Source organism: Leucopleurus acutus (genome assembly GCF_964270905.1).
Source record: "Leucopleurus acutus genome assembly, chromosome: 17".
Taxonomy (NCBI): Eukaryota; Metazoa; Chordata; class Mammalia; order Artiodactyla; family Delphinidae; genus Leucopleurus; species Leucopleurus acutus.
Genome location: NC_139159.1, coordinates 17788413 through 17804390, shown reverse-complemented (window position 1 = coordinate 17804390; position 15978 = coordinate 17788413). Strand labels below are relative to the sequence as shown.

The window sequence follows — 15978 nt, the reverse complement described above, 5'->3', positions numbered from 1 at the left end:
CTTTTTCTTGGCTTCAGTTATCAGAGCCTTGACCCTCTCGCTTTCTTTATTTTCTCATTATTTGTTGGCATTCTCACAGTCTCTGGTCAAGATGCACTTCTTCAAAGATAAATGAGTTACTAGACTCCTACACTGTGGTTGACTGACAGGTCACAGAATAGTTTATATGGATAGAAGAATAACCCAAACATGTAAATAGATGTCCCTTAAGACACAAAACAGAGAATTTTAAAAGTTGTGGTAAAAGTAATATTCATTATTTTACATTAGATTCATCTGAATATTTATTTAGTTGGTTTTTCCTGGTTTTCATAATATCTGGACACGTCAATGTGTCTTCTGAACACTACCTGATATTTTGAAGCGCGTTGGCATCTCGAATGACTGATGAACCAATGGGCAGTGTTCCTAGGGAGACACGGGATGCTCTTCTCCCCGGTATGGTGGGAGCCCTGACGGGGCTGCCACCGAGCATGTGAAGTGAAAGCCTAGAGGCCTGCCAGCGTCACTGCGGCCCTTCCCGGGCCTGCCGCAGCAGACATAGTAACGTGGAGCTGGTGGCAAGGCCCCTAGGTTATTTATGGGGAATAAAAAAAAAATACATGAGAGGGGCTGAAGTATCATAGAAACACTGTGGCGTATCTGAGAAGGACGATGGGTTAGTTGCCAAGAAAGAAGAAGGACAAACAACTATAGTTTCCTCCTGTGTTCTGGCACAGAGTGTAACTTGCAGTACACAGTAACCTCAAAAGCTCCTTCGCACACACAAGGAAATTCGCAGCATGACTGAAATGCAATTTCTTATCCATATTGTGAGCAGGAATAAACCATCATAATCAGAGGCTGGAACTGTTAGCCTTGTACAGTTCTAAGTATTAGCCTTTTCCTGTGTGTGGTAGTCAGACTGAATATCAGTGTCACAGCTTTACCGATATCGTCTGATTTGTTGCCATGCCATGTTTTTGCCTCAGGGTTCATGGCAGAGATGAAGAAGATGTGGTGATTCTCAGCTTAGTGCATGTCCTGGAATAAGGCACAACTCATACTATAGTATAATGACGAAAAGCGTACCGAGATCATCTGCAGCGATACGGGGAAAGGAGAGCATAGAGAACTGCATTCCACATAGTATTCCTGGGAGGATTTGTGCAGAAAAGTTAAACAGTTAGTTTAAAATGACTGAAAATTCAATTGCTTAGCATTACCTCCGAGTATTTGTAGTTAAAAGTAGGAGAGTTTTCTAAAGGTCCCAGGTACTCTTCTATTTTAGCAAAAGGTGCTTTTTACACTTCTTATACTGTAAAAGGATCCAGGTAGTTGAGAAAGTCCTTTTTTCCATTTCTTTGAAAAGTAATCTTTGAGTTAGAGGGTGCTATTGGCTCCAACGATCGGTGTAATTCCAGTAAATCATCTGGTATGGATCATAATAAAATGCCAAGTGTATTACCAATAACCAGAAGAAATTTCTAAGACTTTTCAATGATTATTATCAATAATCTGAGACTACTTGCATTGCCTGAATCTACCTGACAGCATACCTCCATGTGGCAATTTCAGCTAATAGATTATATTTCTACTTTCAGTTGCTATGAAGTCACCCAAACTCCGCATTTGTTGTTGTTGGTGGAGCTTTAATGTATATGCTCTTCTAACGATCGTGGGAATATGAAACAGAATGGTTATTCACTTGATTAATCTTTATTGCAGGTGAGAGGATAAAATGTACTTTATAAAATACTTGATTAAATGTACCTATTTCTTGGCATACATCTTTAGATGTTTAATTATAATTTTTATGTGTTGGAGCCAACATTTTCCTGTAGAAATACAGCTCAAGATTTAATACCCGGCAACAGTGGAAAATGGGATTCAGTATGAAAATATTTGCTTTATGTAAACCTTTTTATGAATGTAGCTAACGCATAAGTGAAGTCAAGCTGTAAAAACAATTAGCTGGGAAAATACCAAGTAAATTTTTTATATTCCAGTGAATATCGGTTAACTACACATTATTGTTGTCATTAAACTATATGCAAATGTACAAGTAGATTCACTTAGATTTGGGTAAAAAAGATAAAGTACTAGAAGTATGCAGTGCGCGTAATTACTGTTTGCATCTCCAAACAAAGCACATTAATCTTTCTGCAATGCTGCTGATGTAATGTCTCCATGTTGCTTCTGGGAGTATTTGAAGTGGGCAAGCATCCAAAGTTGATAGTTAATTCTGATCAGCAAAGGCTAACTGGAGTAGACGTCTGGGTTGGACATTGTAACAAAGCAAGCAATTTCTAAAGCTCTTGGAAGATTCCGGTGCAGACTCTATCATGCATTTATTTGAATCTCTTATTCTAGACATTACAAAATTAGTTTATCCGCACAGGGTGTGAAACCCCTTCTAAATTTATGATTTGTTATGTTTGTATTTTTATAAAAATTCAAACTTCTCAAAACCATCTACTTTGGGGCTTAAGCTAATGAAGAAACAGAAACATTTAAAATATTTTCTAGAACCAGTCTCAGGAACCATTTTGTTGCTGGGAAGGATTTGAGAGATTTTCTTCACCAGTGGTCTTGAAAGAACATTCTCAGACAGCTCTTAATCAAAGATGATCTGTTGATGGAATTGAATAATGAGAATCTTCTTACAACTCAAAGAAATAATAAGCCACATTTTCCATAATTTTCTTAAGCTAAGGATCTGCTGTATTTAGTGAGTATTTAGTGAGTACGTATTTAGTGAGTACGTTTTAAAATTTAGTGAGTACGTATTAAAATTTTAAATTGTATTCCTTTAAAACATTTTACAAAAGCTTTTGAAGTGCAAAGTGCACTCCAAGTGCACATACACATACATATTTGAAAATTGCTCCTAAGTAAATGCACAGATATGTTATGATATTGCATGAAAAATACTATAATTTCCCCCTTATTTGCCACTTGAATCAGATTGAGAAAGTTGATACAGACAAAATCTTTCATATTACTGATGAGTCTTAGAGAAAATAAGTCCTCTTACCCAAACAGCTTATAGATTGAGTAGATGGCGCTTAAATCCAATTGATCTTAATGTAATCTGAAGATCTTTTCCTCTGTTCACTCTCTGAGTGTTTATTTAAGTTTATCAAGCTTGTAAAAGTACTTGATAAACATTTTTAATTGTATTTCTTAAAATGTTAAGTAATCTTTATTATATTCAAGATAAAAAGCTTTTAGCAGATTAAACAATAACCTGTGGGAATACACAGACTCTTAACTAAGGCAGCATGTCTCCAAGTGTGTTTTGTAGAATACACATGCGAGTTCGCTACAAAGGGGTTTCATTACCAAAAATATTTAGGAAACACTGTATAGTGTTTTTCCCTCTTGAAGACAGGACAGTTCAGACAACATAAAGCCTATGAGAAGGCAGGTTCATTAACCTTAAAGCTATGTTAATAGATACCTTGCAAATTAATTATATATCCACTGTGAGAAGTTAGAAAAGGGATGACTAAAGTCTGAGGAAGGAAAATGAATGTAGAAATAGATTAATTAGAAAACAGAAGAATAATAGAAAAATATTCAGAATCCAATATCTTGTTTTTAGAACCAATACAATATTTAAATATGTAGCCTAATCAAGGCATGCAATTCTGAGTTTAAAGCACAGATGTGCAAACCATGGTCTGAGATGGGGGAACACTGCAGATGCACAAGAAATGAAGAGTCTCACAAAGGACTACTTTGTTTAACTCATGGAAGACGATTTCAGAGCCTTGGATGGATGGGATGCTTTTGTAGGAAAATATAAATGATCAAAAGTGACCTCAAAAGGAGAAAATAAAGAACCGGTTGCTCTAGATGTAAAAGGATAAGGATTGGAATAGCTAACTGCCACCCCTCGCCCAGCACCCTGAAGGAAAAGCACCTGACCTCGGTGGTTTCACAGGGGAATCTTACTGAACCTTCGGAAAACTGGAAACAGATTATTCTGGGCAACCAAAAATAACCTTGGTGTCTAGCTCAGCAATGTGAGTTTGAGATAACAACAAAGGATAGAGCTTCAGATCAATATTATTTGTAGAATATCAATGGAAAAATCTTAATTGAAATATTGGCAGACAGAATTTGGCGGTACATTGAAAGAAGAACCACCGTAACCAAGTGGGATTTATTCTAGGAATGTAAAATTGTTTCACGATTAGAAAATATGTTAATAAAATTCACCTTATTAAGAGATGAAAAGTAAAAATTGTCAACTACACAGATGCTGAAAAGACATAAAAAATCCATTCTCAACTTAGAAAATCCAATACATTATGAATAACTGAATATTACTTTAACACTGTGAACTGTGTACTCTGTAGATGCACCCACACATACTCTCTCCCTGTCTCACACACACACACACACACACACACACACACACACACACACACACACCACGAGCATCCCTTCTTTTTTTTTTTTTTTTTTTTTTTTGACCGCACCACGAGGCATGTGGGATCTTAGTTCCCCGACCAGGGATCGGGCCCACGTCCTCTGCAGTGGAAGCATGGAGTCTTACCCACTGGACCGCCAGGGAAGTCCCATCCCATCCCATCTTAACCCACCTCAACTGCCAGCGTTATGCTTAATGAGGGCACACTAGCCACATTCCCATTAAAGTAAAAAACAGGACCATCCGTTATCAACTGCTGTTTGGTATTCAGTTGGAGGTATGAACCCACGCAATTAGGGAAAATAAAAGAAATGAAATGTGGAAAGAAATAGGAAGAAGTATCATTTTTTTGCGCATCAGTTGTGATTACCTGGAAAATTGCAAGAGAACTAAAAACTTGTTAGAGGCAGGCAGGAGAATTCAATAAGGCAGATGGGACCAAGTTAACATTCAGGAGTGAAAAGTCTTCGTATTCACAAGCAAGGGAAGGGAAGGAGACCCCTGTAAGGAGGTGCTCTCTGTCTTCAGCGTCCATAAAAATCACCAAGGCTGTTTGGTAATCATGTTGATTCCTGGACTCGCCAAAGAGTCTGATTGTCAGCCTTGACTGTGCGTTTTCACAGGTGTTCCTAGACCCCTCCAGGAGGACTCTGATGGTTTTTGTGTGGGACCCACACTCTGAGAAATGCTGCCCTGAGGACCCCACCCCCATTCCTGTACCGTCACTCCTCACTGGGCTGCCCGTGGTGCCAGCCATTTACCTGTCTCAGACGGTTTGCTGCGGTACCTGGAGGGACACAGCGACAGCACACCCTGGCAAGAGAGCCCCCAGCTTCCTCTGCCGGGGACCCTTCTTTACTGTCCCAAGTTCTAGCACTGGGCGTCGGCCGCCACGTGAGAGGCACGCCTGGCTGCTCCTGCTACACGCCCGCCGTCCAGTGGGGTGGCAGGAAATAGGGGGTGTCCTCTGTTACCTGTGCTTAGGGAAAACACTGAGCAGAGGTTCAGGGTGGTTGCAGCCTTTACTAACTTGCCAAGTTCTGCAGGGCTGCATCTCCCTGGAGTTTATCACTCTTTTCTCAGCAGTCCTGTAGTCAGTCACTTAATTCCTGTGCTTTCCAGTGCTTCCCTGCTTGAATGATCACTCATCCTTAGCAGAACTGTAACTGGTTAAGTCCAGCTCCTCTGACTCTGTACTTGTACCCAGGAAGCTACAGAAAAACGTAACTGTGCTGACTGGTCCCATCTTGAAATAATGAACACGGCCCTTGGGTGGCTTTCAGCGCTGCCGGCAGTCCCCTGTATTCTTCTGGGCAATTCAGTTTCCTGTGTTCACAGATGACTTGTCTAGACTATGCAGTGGCCTGCCAGCCCCCCTCTTCTTGCCTTTCTTTGGGCAAACAGCAGTGAGAGACTTTTAAGTAATAAGTCCGACTGTGTCACTTCCCTGCTTAAAGCCCTACGATGGCTTCCATCACATGTGGGATTAAGTTGTGACTAGTTTTCTGCCCCTCACCCCTTGACTCACTTCTTCCAGGTATAAGAACACTTGATGTTTCTCAAAAAATGCCCCATATGTTACCACCCCAGGGCCTTTGTACTTGCTATCTCATTTGCTAGGAACACGTCTTCCTCCAGGCATCCCCATACCTAGAATTCTTACTCCAACCACCTCTTTATTCAAATGTCACATCCTAAAAGAGGTTCTCTGTTCTGCTTTACTTTTCTTCCTAGCCCATCTTACTAGTTGATACTGTTTGATTGATTGGTTGATTGATTGTCTCCTGAGGCCTGTCTACCATCCCTAGGGATTAAAGCAGTCCCTGGCATGAATTAGGTCCTTAATAAATATTTTTTGAATAATTTAATCCACATACGCCCACCAACCCCCACCCCTGGCAATCAAACAAGGGCAGGAAGAAGACGAGGTTATTAATTTCTGAGTGTTCAGAAGGGAGGGATGACTTTTATTCCCTCTCCCTTGCACTCCCCCAATTTGGCAGGCTAATTTCTGGGAGTCTGCCAAGAATGTAAATAGGAACAGGTGACATCACCTAGGAAGACTGTCTTGCCTATGAGAAACAGAAGTTTGAACCTTAGGGAGTATGAACATTTTTTTTTTTAAATTGGTTTTTATTGAGGTAAAACTCACAGTCACATAAAATTCACCATTTTAACTACTTTAAAGTGTACAGTTCAGTACACTGAATCACTACACATTCACAGTGCTGGACAACCATCACCACTATCTAATTCCAGAACATTTCATCATGCCCCTAAGAATCCCCCTACCCCTGAACAGTTCCTCCCCACTTGCCCTCTTCCCAGCCCCTGGCAACCACTAATCTACTTTCTGTCTGGTGGAGTTGCCTATTCCGGACATTTCATCTGAATGCAATCATACAATATGTAGACTTTGTGTCTAGCTTTCACTTAGTGTAATGTTTTCAGAGTTCGCGCACATTGTATCATGTATCAGTGCTTCAGTCCTTTGTATGGCTCTTCAGTACTCCATTGTTTGGATACACTGCATTTTGTTTCTTGATTCATCAGTTGGGTGGCCCTTTGGGTTCTCTCTCCTTTTTTTTTTTTTTTTTTTTTTTTGCGGTACGCAGGCCTCTCACTGTTGTGGCCTCTCCCGTTGCGGAGCACAGGCTCCGGACGCGCAGGCTCAGCGGCCATGGCTCACGGGCCCAGCCGCTCCGCGGCACGTGGGATCTTCCCGGACAGGGGCACGAACCCGTGTCCCCTGCATCGGCAGGCGGACTCTCAACCACTGCGCCACCAGGGAAGCCCTGGGTTCTCTCTCCTTTATGGCTGTTATGCATAATGCTGCTATGAACACTTGTGTGCCCATTTTTGTTTACACACCTTCAAAACTTTCTCTTCAGTTTTGCTGGGTCAGATGGTAATTCTGTGTTTAACTTTTAAGGAACAGCAGCGGCTGCACAGCTGTAAGCATCCTGGCGGGTGTGCAGTGGTGTGTCATTGTGGTTTTGACTTGCAGTTCCCTCATGGGAACGTTAGCGTTTAAGCACGGGTTCCCGAAAGGTGGGTTACTAGAGGAGGCAGAGCGTGAGAGAGAGCAGTGGTGCTGCCAACAGCTCGGTCTCCTGGGCTTACGGTGCCCCAGCTTTCTCTTTGGAACTGATGTGACCACTGATCTAAGTTTGGCTTAAATTGCCTTGATGTTCCAAGTCTATCATGACCTCTCCAAAGTTTATAGTTAGTGGCTCTGCAGTTTAAAGTACTCATTTATCCAGTTCATTCAGACGCAGCATAGTGTAGGGGTTAAGCCCATAGCCTCTGGAGTGAGACTGTTCGGTTCAGACACTGGCTCAAGTGGGGTGGCCTTGGACAAATAAGTGAACACCTCTGTTCCTCATTTCCATGCGTGTGAAGTGAAGTTGAGGTTGTTACTGTGACTGAAAGAGATGAGTATGCACAGAGCTTCAGATAGTGGCTGGCACATGGTGAGTTCTGTGTGTCGGCTGTAATCATGATGATGGTGATGGTGGTGATGATGATTTGTCTAGATATCCATTTAGGGAAGGGGCAAGAATAGTTTTATGCTGGATCCAAGTTTGGGATCGAGGGTGGTAATTGTGTGTTTATAAAGTGGTGCTCGTTGATAGCATGCTCTGATTTCCATAGTCCTGTTGTGATACTGGCGTCAGTGGCACAGTACAAACCATTGACTCTTGTGGCTCGTAGTCTGTATTCCACAAGTCATTCCACTGATTCATCAAATTTACATTTTGAGCGCAGGTTTACTTTTGTTTGGACAGGGACTAGACTTACTTCAATAAAATATTTTCTTTTGTTTATATACCAGTATAACCATATTATTTTTAAAATTTTGAAATTATGAAAGAATATATCATTTATAATTCCATCACTTCAAAACACCCTATCCCAGCCTTTAGTGCATATCTTTCTATATTTTCCCTTATGCATCTTAAACATAATTATAATTCTACAAATAGAATAGAATATCCTTACATCTCTTTTAAAGCTTATTTTCAGCCGTCCTGTGAATCTCTTCTGATAGATCCTAATTTTTGAAATTTCTCAAGACTAAACATTCAGATCCCATAAAAGATATAGCTTCAAAATTTATAGATGTGAATAGAGAAAGAACTCTCTCCTATCTAGACGTTTTATATACATACAAGCTTGAAAATGTGCCAAGGACTATTTTATAGCTTTATGATAAAACCTATTATTTTTCAATAGCAAGAAAAAGAATGCTTAGCTGTGCCAAAACATGTACAAAGAGTCAAAATAATCAGCAGGGCATTTGATTTCTAAGTTTTGGCCTTTATAGTTCTTTAAACATAAATTCTGCAAATATTTTACAGATAAGTAAACTGAGATAGAAAGATTAAGTGACATTTCTGTTTTCAGTCAATGTTAGAAGTAAACACAGAAATCCACAGCCTCTCCTTATTAGATCAGAAGATAACACGTTCATATATTTAAGACATAAACCTGTAGAGGAGACATGAACGCTTAAGCTGGGCTGAGATTTATGATAATGCTATCAAATGAAATGAGGCAATTATTTTTCAATTTTTAAAAGTTCTAATGTTATTTGGAATATGTCTTTCTCACCTTGTAAAGATGATACTTAGGAAGGTGGAGATGATGGAGAAGGCAGTCACAGAATGGTAGGGAGGATTTTAGTTGTTTAGAAAGATAAACACAAAATGAGTCCACAAAGAGGGCATTAATGAGGTAGATTTAGGGAGAATGGCAAGGATCTATGGTATGGAAAGTTGTTATAACTGACAAGTCAAATATAAGAATAAGAATACACATATTCTTGTAGGAATACTATGGAAGAATGTAAAATCTTCCCTTTGCTCAAAAACCAAAACAAAACTGTATAAGGAATGCCAAGTATTAATTCAAAGGAGCCAAATATCATTCTTTCTTTATTCTTGTAGTGACTTGTGAAGTCTTGAAGACAGGCCAAATCTAAAGACTTTTTTGAGATCTAAAGAAAGGGAAACTTTTATTTTCTTTTATTTGAAATTTTGTTTGTTTTTTATAAAAGTTCCGGTGGACAGAGGGCAAAGAGGAATAGGGAAAAAAAAAAGAGGTCTTAACAAACAGCCTTTATAAAACTTACACTGTCAGGCAGTGTGGCACATGAGCCCATTTTTCTGACCTTTCGCTCCTGCCTGTTTGTGTCCCTGCTTGGCTTGACGTACCCTAAAAACATAGAGTTTCACTGTGGAGGTCTGTTTGTTCAGCACCTACTCGGTAAGGCACCTCTGAAGTCTGTTTGTGGACCTTATTAGGTTAGAAAGAACCCTTGCATTAGCTTCTCTGGCCCGCCAAGGACATAGCTAGTTTAATAAACGTATATGAAGAAAAATAGAAGAAGATAAAGCAGATTTTCGGGAAACTACTTAAGAGTTTCCTAAGCTCTGAAGTTAGGCAGACTTGAGTTTGACGCCCAGCAACTTTGTTGGGGAGATTTGCTACCTCTCAGGGTGACCATGGGGGCATGTGTCTCACCAGGCTGCCATGAGGATTAAATGAGAAAGAGATGTAAGAAACCTAACCGTGGTGCTATAAGGAACGTGTGCAGTCCTTTGCTTGCATGGGGTGTGAAACAGTCATCAAGTCGCATCAGCCACATTGTAGGCTGTGCTGACCTGAGGAGCAGGTGTCTCAGCCTTTAGTGTGCAAACCCACCAATAAAACCTGTGCAACTGAAGACTCTTGTTCCATCCTCAGAGGCTGATTCAGCAGGTCAGGGTTAGAACACAGGAATCTGCATTTGTAACAGGCCCTAGAGATGATTCCTACGAAATCGGGATCACACTTTATAAAATATACTTCGGAGGCTGAGGGTAGAAGCCGTTTGACCTTGAAACTTTAATAGCCTGGATGGGTGAGTTTTCATGGCTCATCTTTTTTTTTTTTTTTGCGGTACGTGGGCCTCTCACTGCTGTGGCCTCTCCCGTTGCGGAGCACAGGCTCCGGACGCGCAGGCTCAGCGGCCATGGCTCATGGGCCCAGCTGCTCCGCGGCATGTGGGATCTTCCCGGACCGGGGTACGAACCCGTGTCCCCTGCATCGGCAGGCGGACTCTCAACCACTGCACCACCAGGGAAGCCCCATGGCTCATCTTTTAACAGTAAAAGATAGGGATCTAAGCACTGATCATAAAATTCTAATTGAGGAAAATCATTCAAGAACAGCAGTGTAAGATTAGGTAAGTATGTATGTGCTAATTTGTGGAAATAAGTGCATCACTTATTAGAAGCACTTTACCAGAAATAAATAAATAAAAATAGAAATAAATAAAAATAGAAAAAGGAACTCCATTAAATAGAGCCTATCAACCTTTCAAGTTAGTAAACTTTGAGCTTCTTTACCAAGGGAAATGAATACTTAGAGACCAGGACCTAACACGAAAAGAATTCTTCATCTTCTCTCCTGTAATTCAATCTGGGAGCCATTAATGAGAGTGCTCTGGTTAATCTTAATTGTCATGATGATATGAGGAGATGTGATATATAAGGTATTCAAACCACGTGGGGTAGATTATTAAGAATCATTGTTAAGTAAGAGGATGGAATGAAACTGGAATGAAACAAGTCAGGCGTCGGGTCTTGGTATTTCCTGCTGTTAGTGCTAGAATATTTTACTTTTTATGTTAAAAATGCAACATACCTAATTTTCCCTCTGATATTTGTACAGTATAATATATATGTACATACGTATCCACATCAGGCACATGCACGTACATAGAGCCATATTTGATGCCCCAAAAGGAAGAGGCCCCAAGGGCTCTTTAGTGTGCAATTAATATTTTGGTCTGAAAATCAGCAGATTGTTTCAGTATGGTTATGTGTTATGACATCATATTCCAGTAAAGTTATAATGAACAGAAATTTTGTTTGTCTCTGTGGCAAACCGAAATGAGTTTTGTAATTGTCAGCAGGCCTTAGTGATTATAGTGGCGCCCACTCCCTGCACCATAGTTAAAGGTCTGTTAGCATTCCAGTTGTGGACCTCTATTTTCAGAAGTGTATAATTAATTGTAAACATTTGCTCTGTGGGGAAAGCTTGCCATGTGGGATCTCAGTCCAGAAGTAAATTTCTGATTTCAGGTTGTCTGTTCTGAAGTTTTAGAGTGAAACCAGTTAAAAATAGGTATAAAGTTCTGTGGAGGTGGGAAAACTGAATTTTGTGGGAAACAAAATGAAAATAACCTGCATTGATGATATTAGTCTGTCAAAATTTCTGCATTAAAGGGATCTAAAATAAAATAGGTAATAGGAAATTGTGTACTTCAATGCATCACTAGTTACTGCAGTCAAAGAGCAAAAAAGATGGTGGTTTTAATGCTTTTTAGTCTCTGCACGTTAAAAATACCTTTTACTATAAGTGATTTTTTTCTTCCTTTAACTTCTTTATATTTGCCAATTAAAAATGAGAACATATGACATACAGTAAAAACACGTTTAAAGTATTTTATCTTAATAGAAAACTGTGGGCCAAGAAAATTGACAAAATTTAAAACAGTGACTTTTTCTTTTTTTTCATACTCACTCTGGATTTCTGCACAACATTTGACATTGTTGATTATCCCTTCCCCTGACATTGTGTTATAATTTCTTTTCTAACTCTGACCCTCTTTCATCTCCTTCGCTGCTGTCTATTATTTCCCCTGCCTTTTGATCGTGGGCATTAGTCAGATCCCAGCCTTAGGCTGTCTTTTTTGGTTCTTTTACACTTACCCTTTCCAGGTGCTTATCCAGTCAACATGGTTTCAATTATTACCTCCCAAATCTGCATCTTCAGTACCGACGTACATTTCTAGTCCTTCACCTTCAGTAAACCTTCACTGATTAGTCCCATCTGCCTGTGAATTCTTACAGAGTGGGCTCTATGCAGTTTATCTCAGGTTGAATATAGAGCTCTGCCACTTGGATGTCCAATAATCATCGACAACTTCAGTAAGACCTCGACTGGCTTCTCTTTGCTTGAAAAGAGACGCTTTGCAGCACAGGAGTGATTTTTAACTTAATGTTTTAGTGTTGCAGTTATACACCCAACATTCCATCAAAATCGAATCTGTTAGTTTTGCTAACTTGCCCAGTCCAGTGGTCACAGTTCTCAGTCAGCATTTCACTGGACGTGTGAGCAGCATCTGACACGACTGACTCCTCCCTCCTGCTAGATACACTTCTCCCATTTGGCCTTCAGGAAGGGCACTCTGCTTGCTTGGTTTTCCTCCTGTCAGTCACGCCCTCCCACAGAGTTCTCACTGTCTTGTGGCTTTAAATTTCGCCGACATATTGATGATACCCAAATTCTATCTCCGCCTTGGATCTCTTTCCTGGAGTCCAGACTTATGAATCTGCCTGTCTTCTTTGACATCTTCATTTGGATGTCTAACAGACTGAATAATTTAACATCTCCACCCCAGAGCTGTTGATCCCAACAAACCCATTCCTTTCGCAGTCTTCACCGACTCAACGCACGGGCGCTCCACTGTCTAGTTGCTCATGTCAGAAACCCTGGGGTCTTCCTCGACGCCTCTCTCATATTCCATGGCTAGTCCTTGGGTAAACCCATCTTCTCCGCTTTTGAAATTCATCCAGAATCCAAGTACTTCTCATTACTTCCGAAGCTGCTACCCTAGTTCAGGTTTCTGTATTATTGCAGTAGCCTCTTAACAGATCTCCTTGCTCCTGTCATCATTCCCCTACAGTCTGTTTTCAACATAATAGATGATGCTTCCAATCAATGGAAGTCAGATTATGTTGCTTCTCTCTTTAAAATCTGGCCATTTGGGGCTTCCCTGGTGGCGCAGTGGTTGAGAGTCCGCCTGCCGATGCAGGGGACACGGGTTCGTGCCCCGGTCCGGGAAGATCCCACATGCCGCGGAGCAGCTGGGCCCGTGAGCCATGGCCGCTGAGCCTGCGCGTCCGGAGCCTGTGCTCCGCGACAGAAAAGGCCACAGCAGTGAGAGGCCCGCGCACCACAAAAAAAAAAAAAAAAAAATCTGGCCATTTCATTCCGGGTAAAAGTGAGATCCTTACAGTAATTTCTAAGGAAGGCCCTGTGGAATCTGGCCACCTCTTCCCATCTCTTAGCTTTCCTTCCTTTACTCCCTTGATGCTAACCAGGTGGGAATCCTCTGAATTACTTGAACACGTATCTGTGTGGTTTCCTTCCTCATTTATATCAGGCCTTTACACAATTGTCATCTTCTCAATGAGACACTCACTGGCCACTCTGTCTAACCCCCCCCCCCCCCGTCCCACCCCACCTGACATTTCTGAACCTTTCCTTCTTTTTCTATTCAACATGTAGTTCTAACATACTAGATATTCTACATATTTATCTTATTTATTGTCTGTCTTCTCCACTCTAATGTGTGTTTTTGTTCACTGTGATATTCCCCCATCATAAGAAGGTGCTCCATAAATAATTGTTAAATTAATGGATTTTATTGCATATCCTCTTAATTTCTCCTAAGTTTGTTCTTTCTTCTTACAGCCCCCTTTATCCCCTCATGTCTGCATCATTGCAGCTTTCTAGTCACGCATCCTTACCTCAGTCACATTAAACACAAACCTGCTAAAAATTTTCACCTTAAATACATTTTATTGTGATTCTTTCTGCTTAAGAATTGGCTTAAACTCTCCACTCTTTCTTATGTTGACTCTGATCTCCTTATTACTTTGCAAAGTACTTATTACTTTGCAGTAGGAGCTCCATCCTGCTGCTGTTCTTCCCATGTCTAATCATAATTATCTTCTGCTGAAAGCACAGTGATCTGCGTGTTGTCACCTAAATGGTCTTGCTTGTCGCCCACCTCTGTGGCAGGCCCCAGTCCTTCAGCACCAGTCCATTTGGCTCACTTCTGTCAAAATGTGACTGAAAACTTCTTGCCAGGAAGTCTTCTGTGATATAATTAAATAATTTTTACAATATTTATGTTCAATGTTTTCTAAGATATGTTTTTCATGGAGATCAGCATATATACTTTATTATCGATAGACATATTGACTCACATCTTATCTTTTATAAATACATTCGAGAGGTTAAATCTTTATTGGGGGGACTTCCCTGGTGGCGCAGTGGTTAAGACTCTGAGCTCCCACTGCAGGGGGCCCGGGTTCGATCCCTGGTCAGGGAACTAGATCCCACATGCGTGCCGCAGCTAAGGAGCCTGCCAGCCACAACTGAGGAGCCCACCTGCCGCAACTAAGATGCTGAGCAACCAAATAAGTAAATAAACGAACAAAAAAAATTTTATTGGGGTTAATAAGAGGGTATAGTGCATTCTATGGTTGGTGTCATTTTAAAGAAAATAAATCTTACTAATGATTATAGAGTGATTTTTTTTGGGGGGGGGCTGCGTTGGGGCTTTGTTGCTGTGCATGGGCTTTCTCTAGTTGCGTTGAGCAGGGGCTACTCTTTGTTGCAGTGCGCGGGCTTCTCATCGCGGTGGCTTCTCTTCTTGCCGAGCACGGGGGCTCTAGGCGTGCAGCAGTAGTTGTGGCTCGCGGGCCCTAGGGCGCGGGCTCAGTGGTTGTGGCGCACGGGCTTAGTTGCTCCACAGCATGTGTGATCTTCCCAGACCAGGAATTGAACCCATGTCCTCTGCATTGGCAGGTGGATTCTTAACCACTGAGCCACCAGGGAAGTCCCTACAGAGTGATTTTATTGAGCTAACAGTAATATTTTTATTTTCTTACTTTAGGTATCATTGCCCAATGCCCAAGATCTTTTATGTTCAGCTGACTGTAGGAAATAATGAATTTTTTGGGGAAGGAAAGACTCGACAAGCTGCTAGACACAATGCTGCAATGAAAGCCCTTCAAGCACTGCAGAATGAACCTATTCCGGAAAAGTCAGCTCAGGTGGGTCAGTGCTGCATGTGGCAGCCTGTTTCTTATAGTTGCCTAGGGAGATTACTGAGAAGACAAACAAATGCTTTTTTACAAATAAGGGAAATCTCTGCTGATAGGAAGGACCACCAGAGTAGCGATCTGCTATGATTTGCTCCTCAGCTAACCTGTGTGCTATATTAGACTCTTGTGTTCCTGCTGGGATGACCTTACCTTTGAGCACTTTGGCTCACCCTGTGGAGTTTCCAGGCAAGGGAGGATTTGGGAATGTGAGCAAGGATGAGAAATAATATTCATTGGCCTTGCATCGAACGCTACGGTTTATTGAGCATGGATTACATTGTATTAATTAATCTAGAATCAAGGAGTTTAAAGTGGAGGAGATCTTTATGAACTTTTTAGTCCTACTTTATTTTACCAGAGAGGTTATTGAGGCTGATCTTCAGTAATTTCACTCGTTCCCATGCCTTCAGCTACTTTCTCTGTTGACTTCAAAATAGTATCTCCAGCCCAGGCGTGTCTAGTAAGTCACCTTCTCAGCGAGTTCTGCACTTAGTTATTTGAAACTGTGCGGTTCAACCTGTACAGTTTCCCTTTCCTCAAGCCTGTTGTTCTTCCCCCTTTGAGATTTATCTTAGTTAATGGCAGACTTAGAATTTTTGTCCTTGTACA

General features: G+C 41.1%; 1 protein-coding gene across 6 annotated transcripts in view; it reads left to right on the top strand.

Annotated features, from left to right (window-relative positions):
• The window catches only part of STAU2 (staufen double-stranded RNA binding protein 2), a 308588-nt gene that overhangs the window by 95185 nt on the left and 197425 nt on the right, over positions 1–15978 (top strand). For all 6 annotated transcript variants that reach the window (XM_082859013.1, XM_082859010.1, XM_082859012.1 and 3 more), the window contains one exon: positions 15159–15318. In XM_082859013.1, the coding sequence (XP_082715139.1) occupies positions 15159–15318 (160 nt within the window). The remainder of the gene's footprint in view (positions 1–15158; positions 15319–15978) is intronic.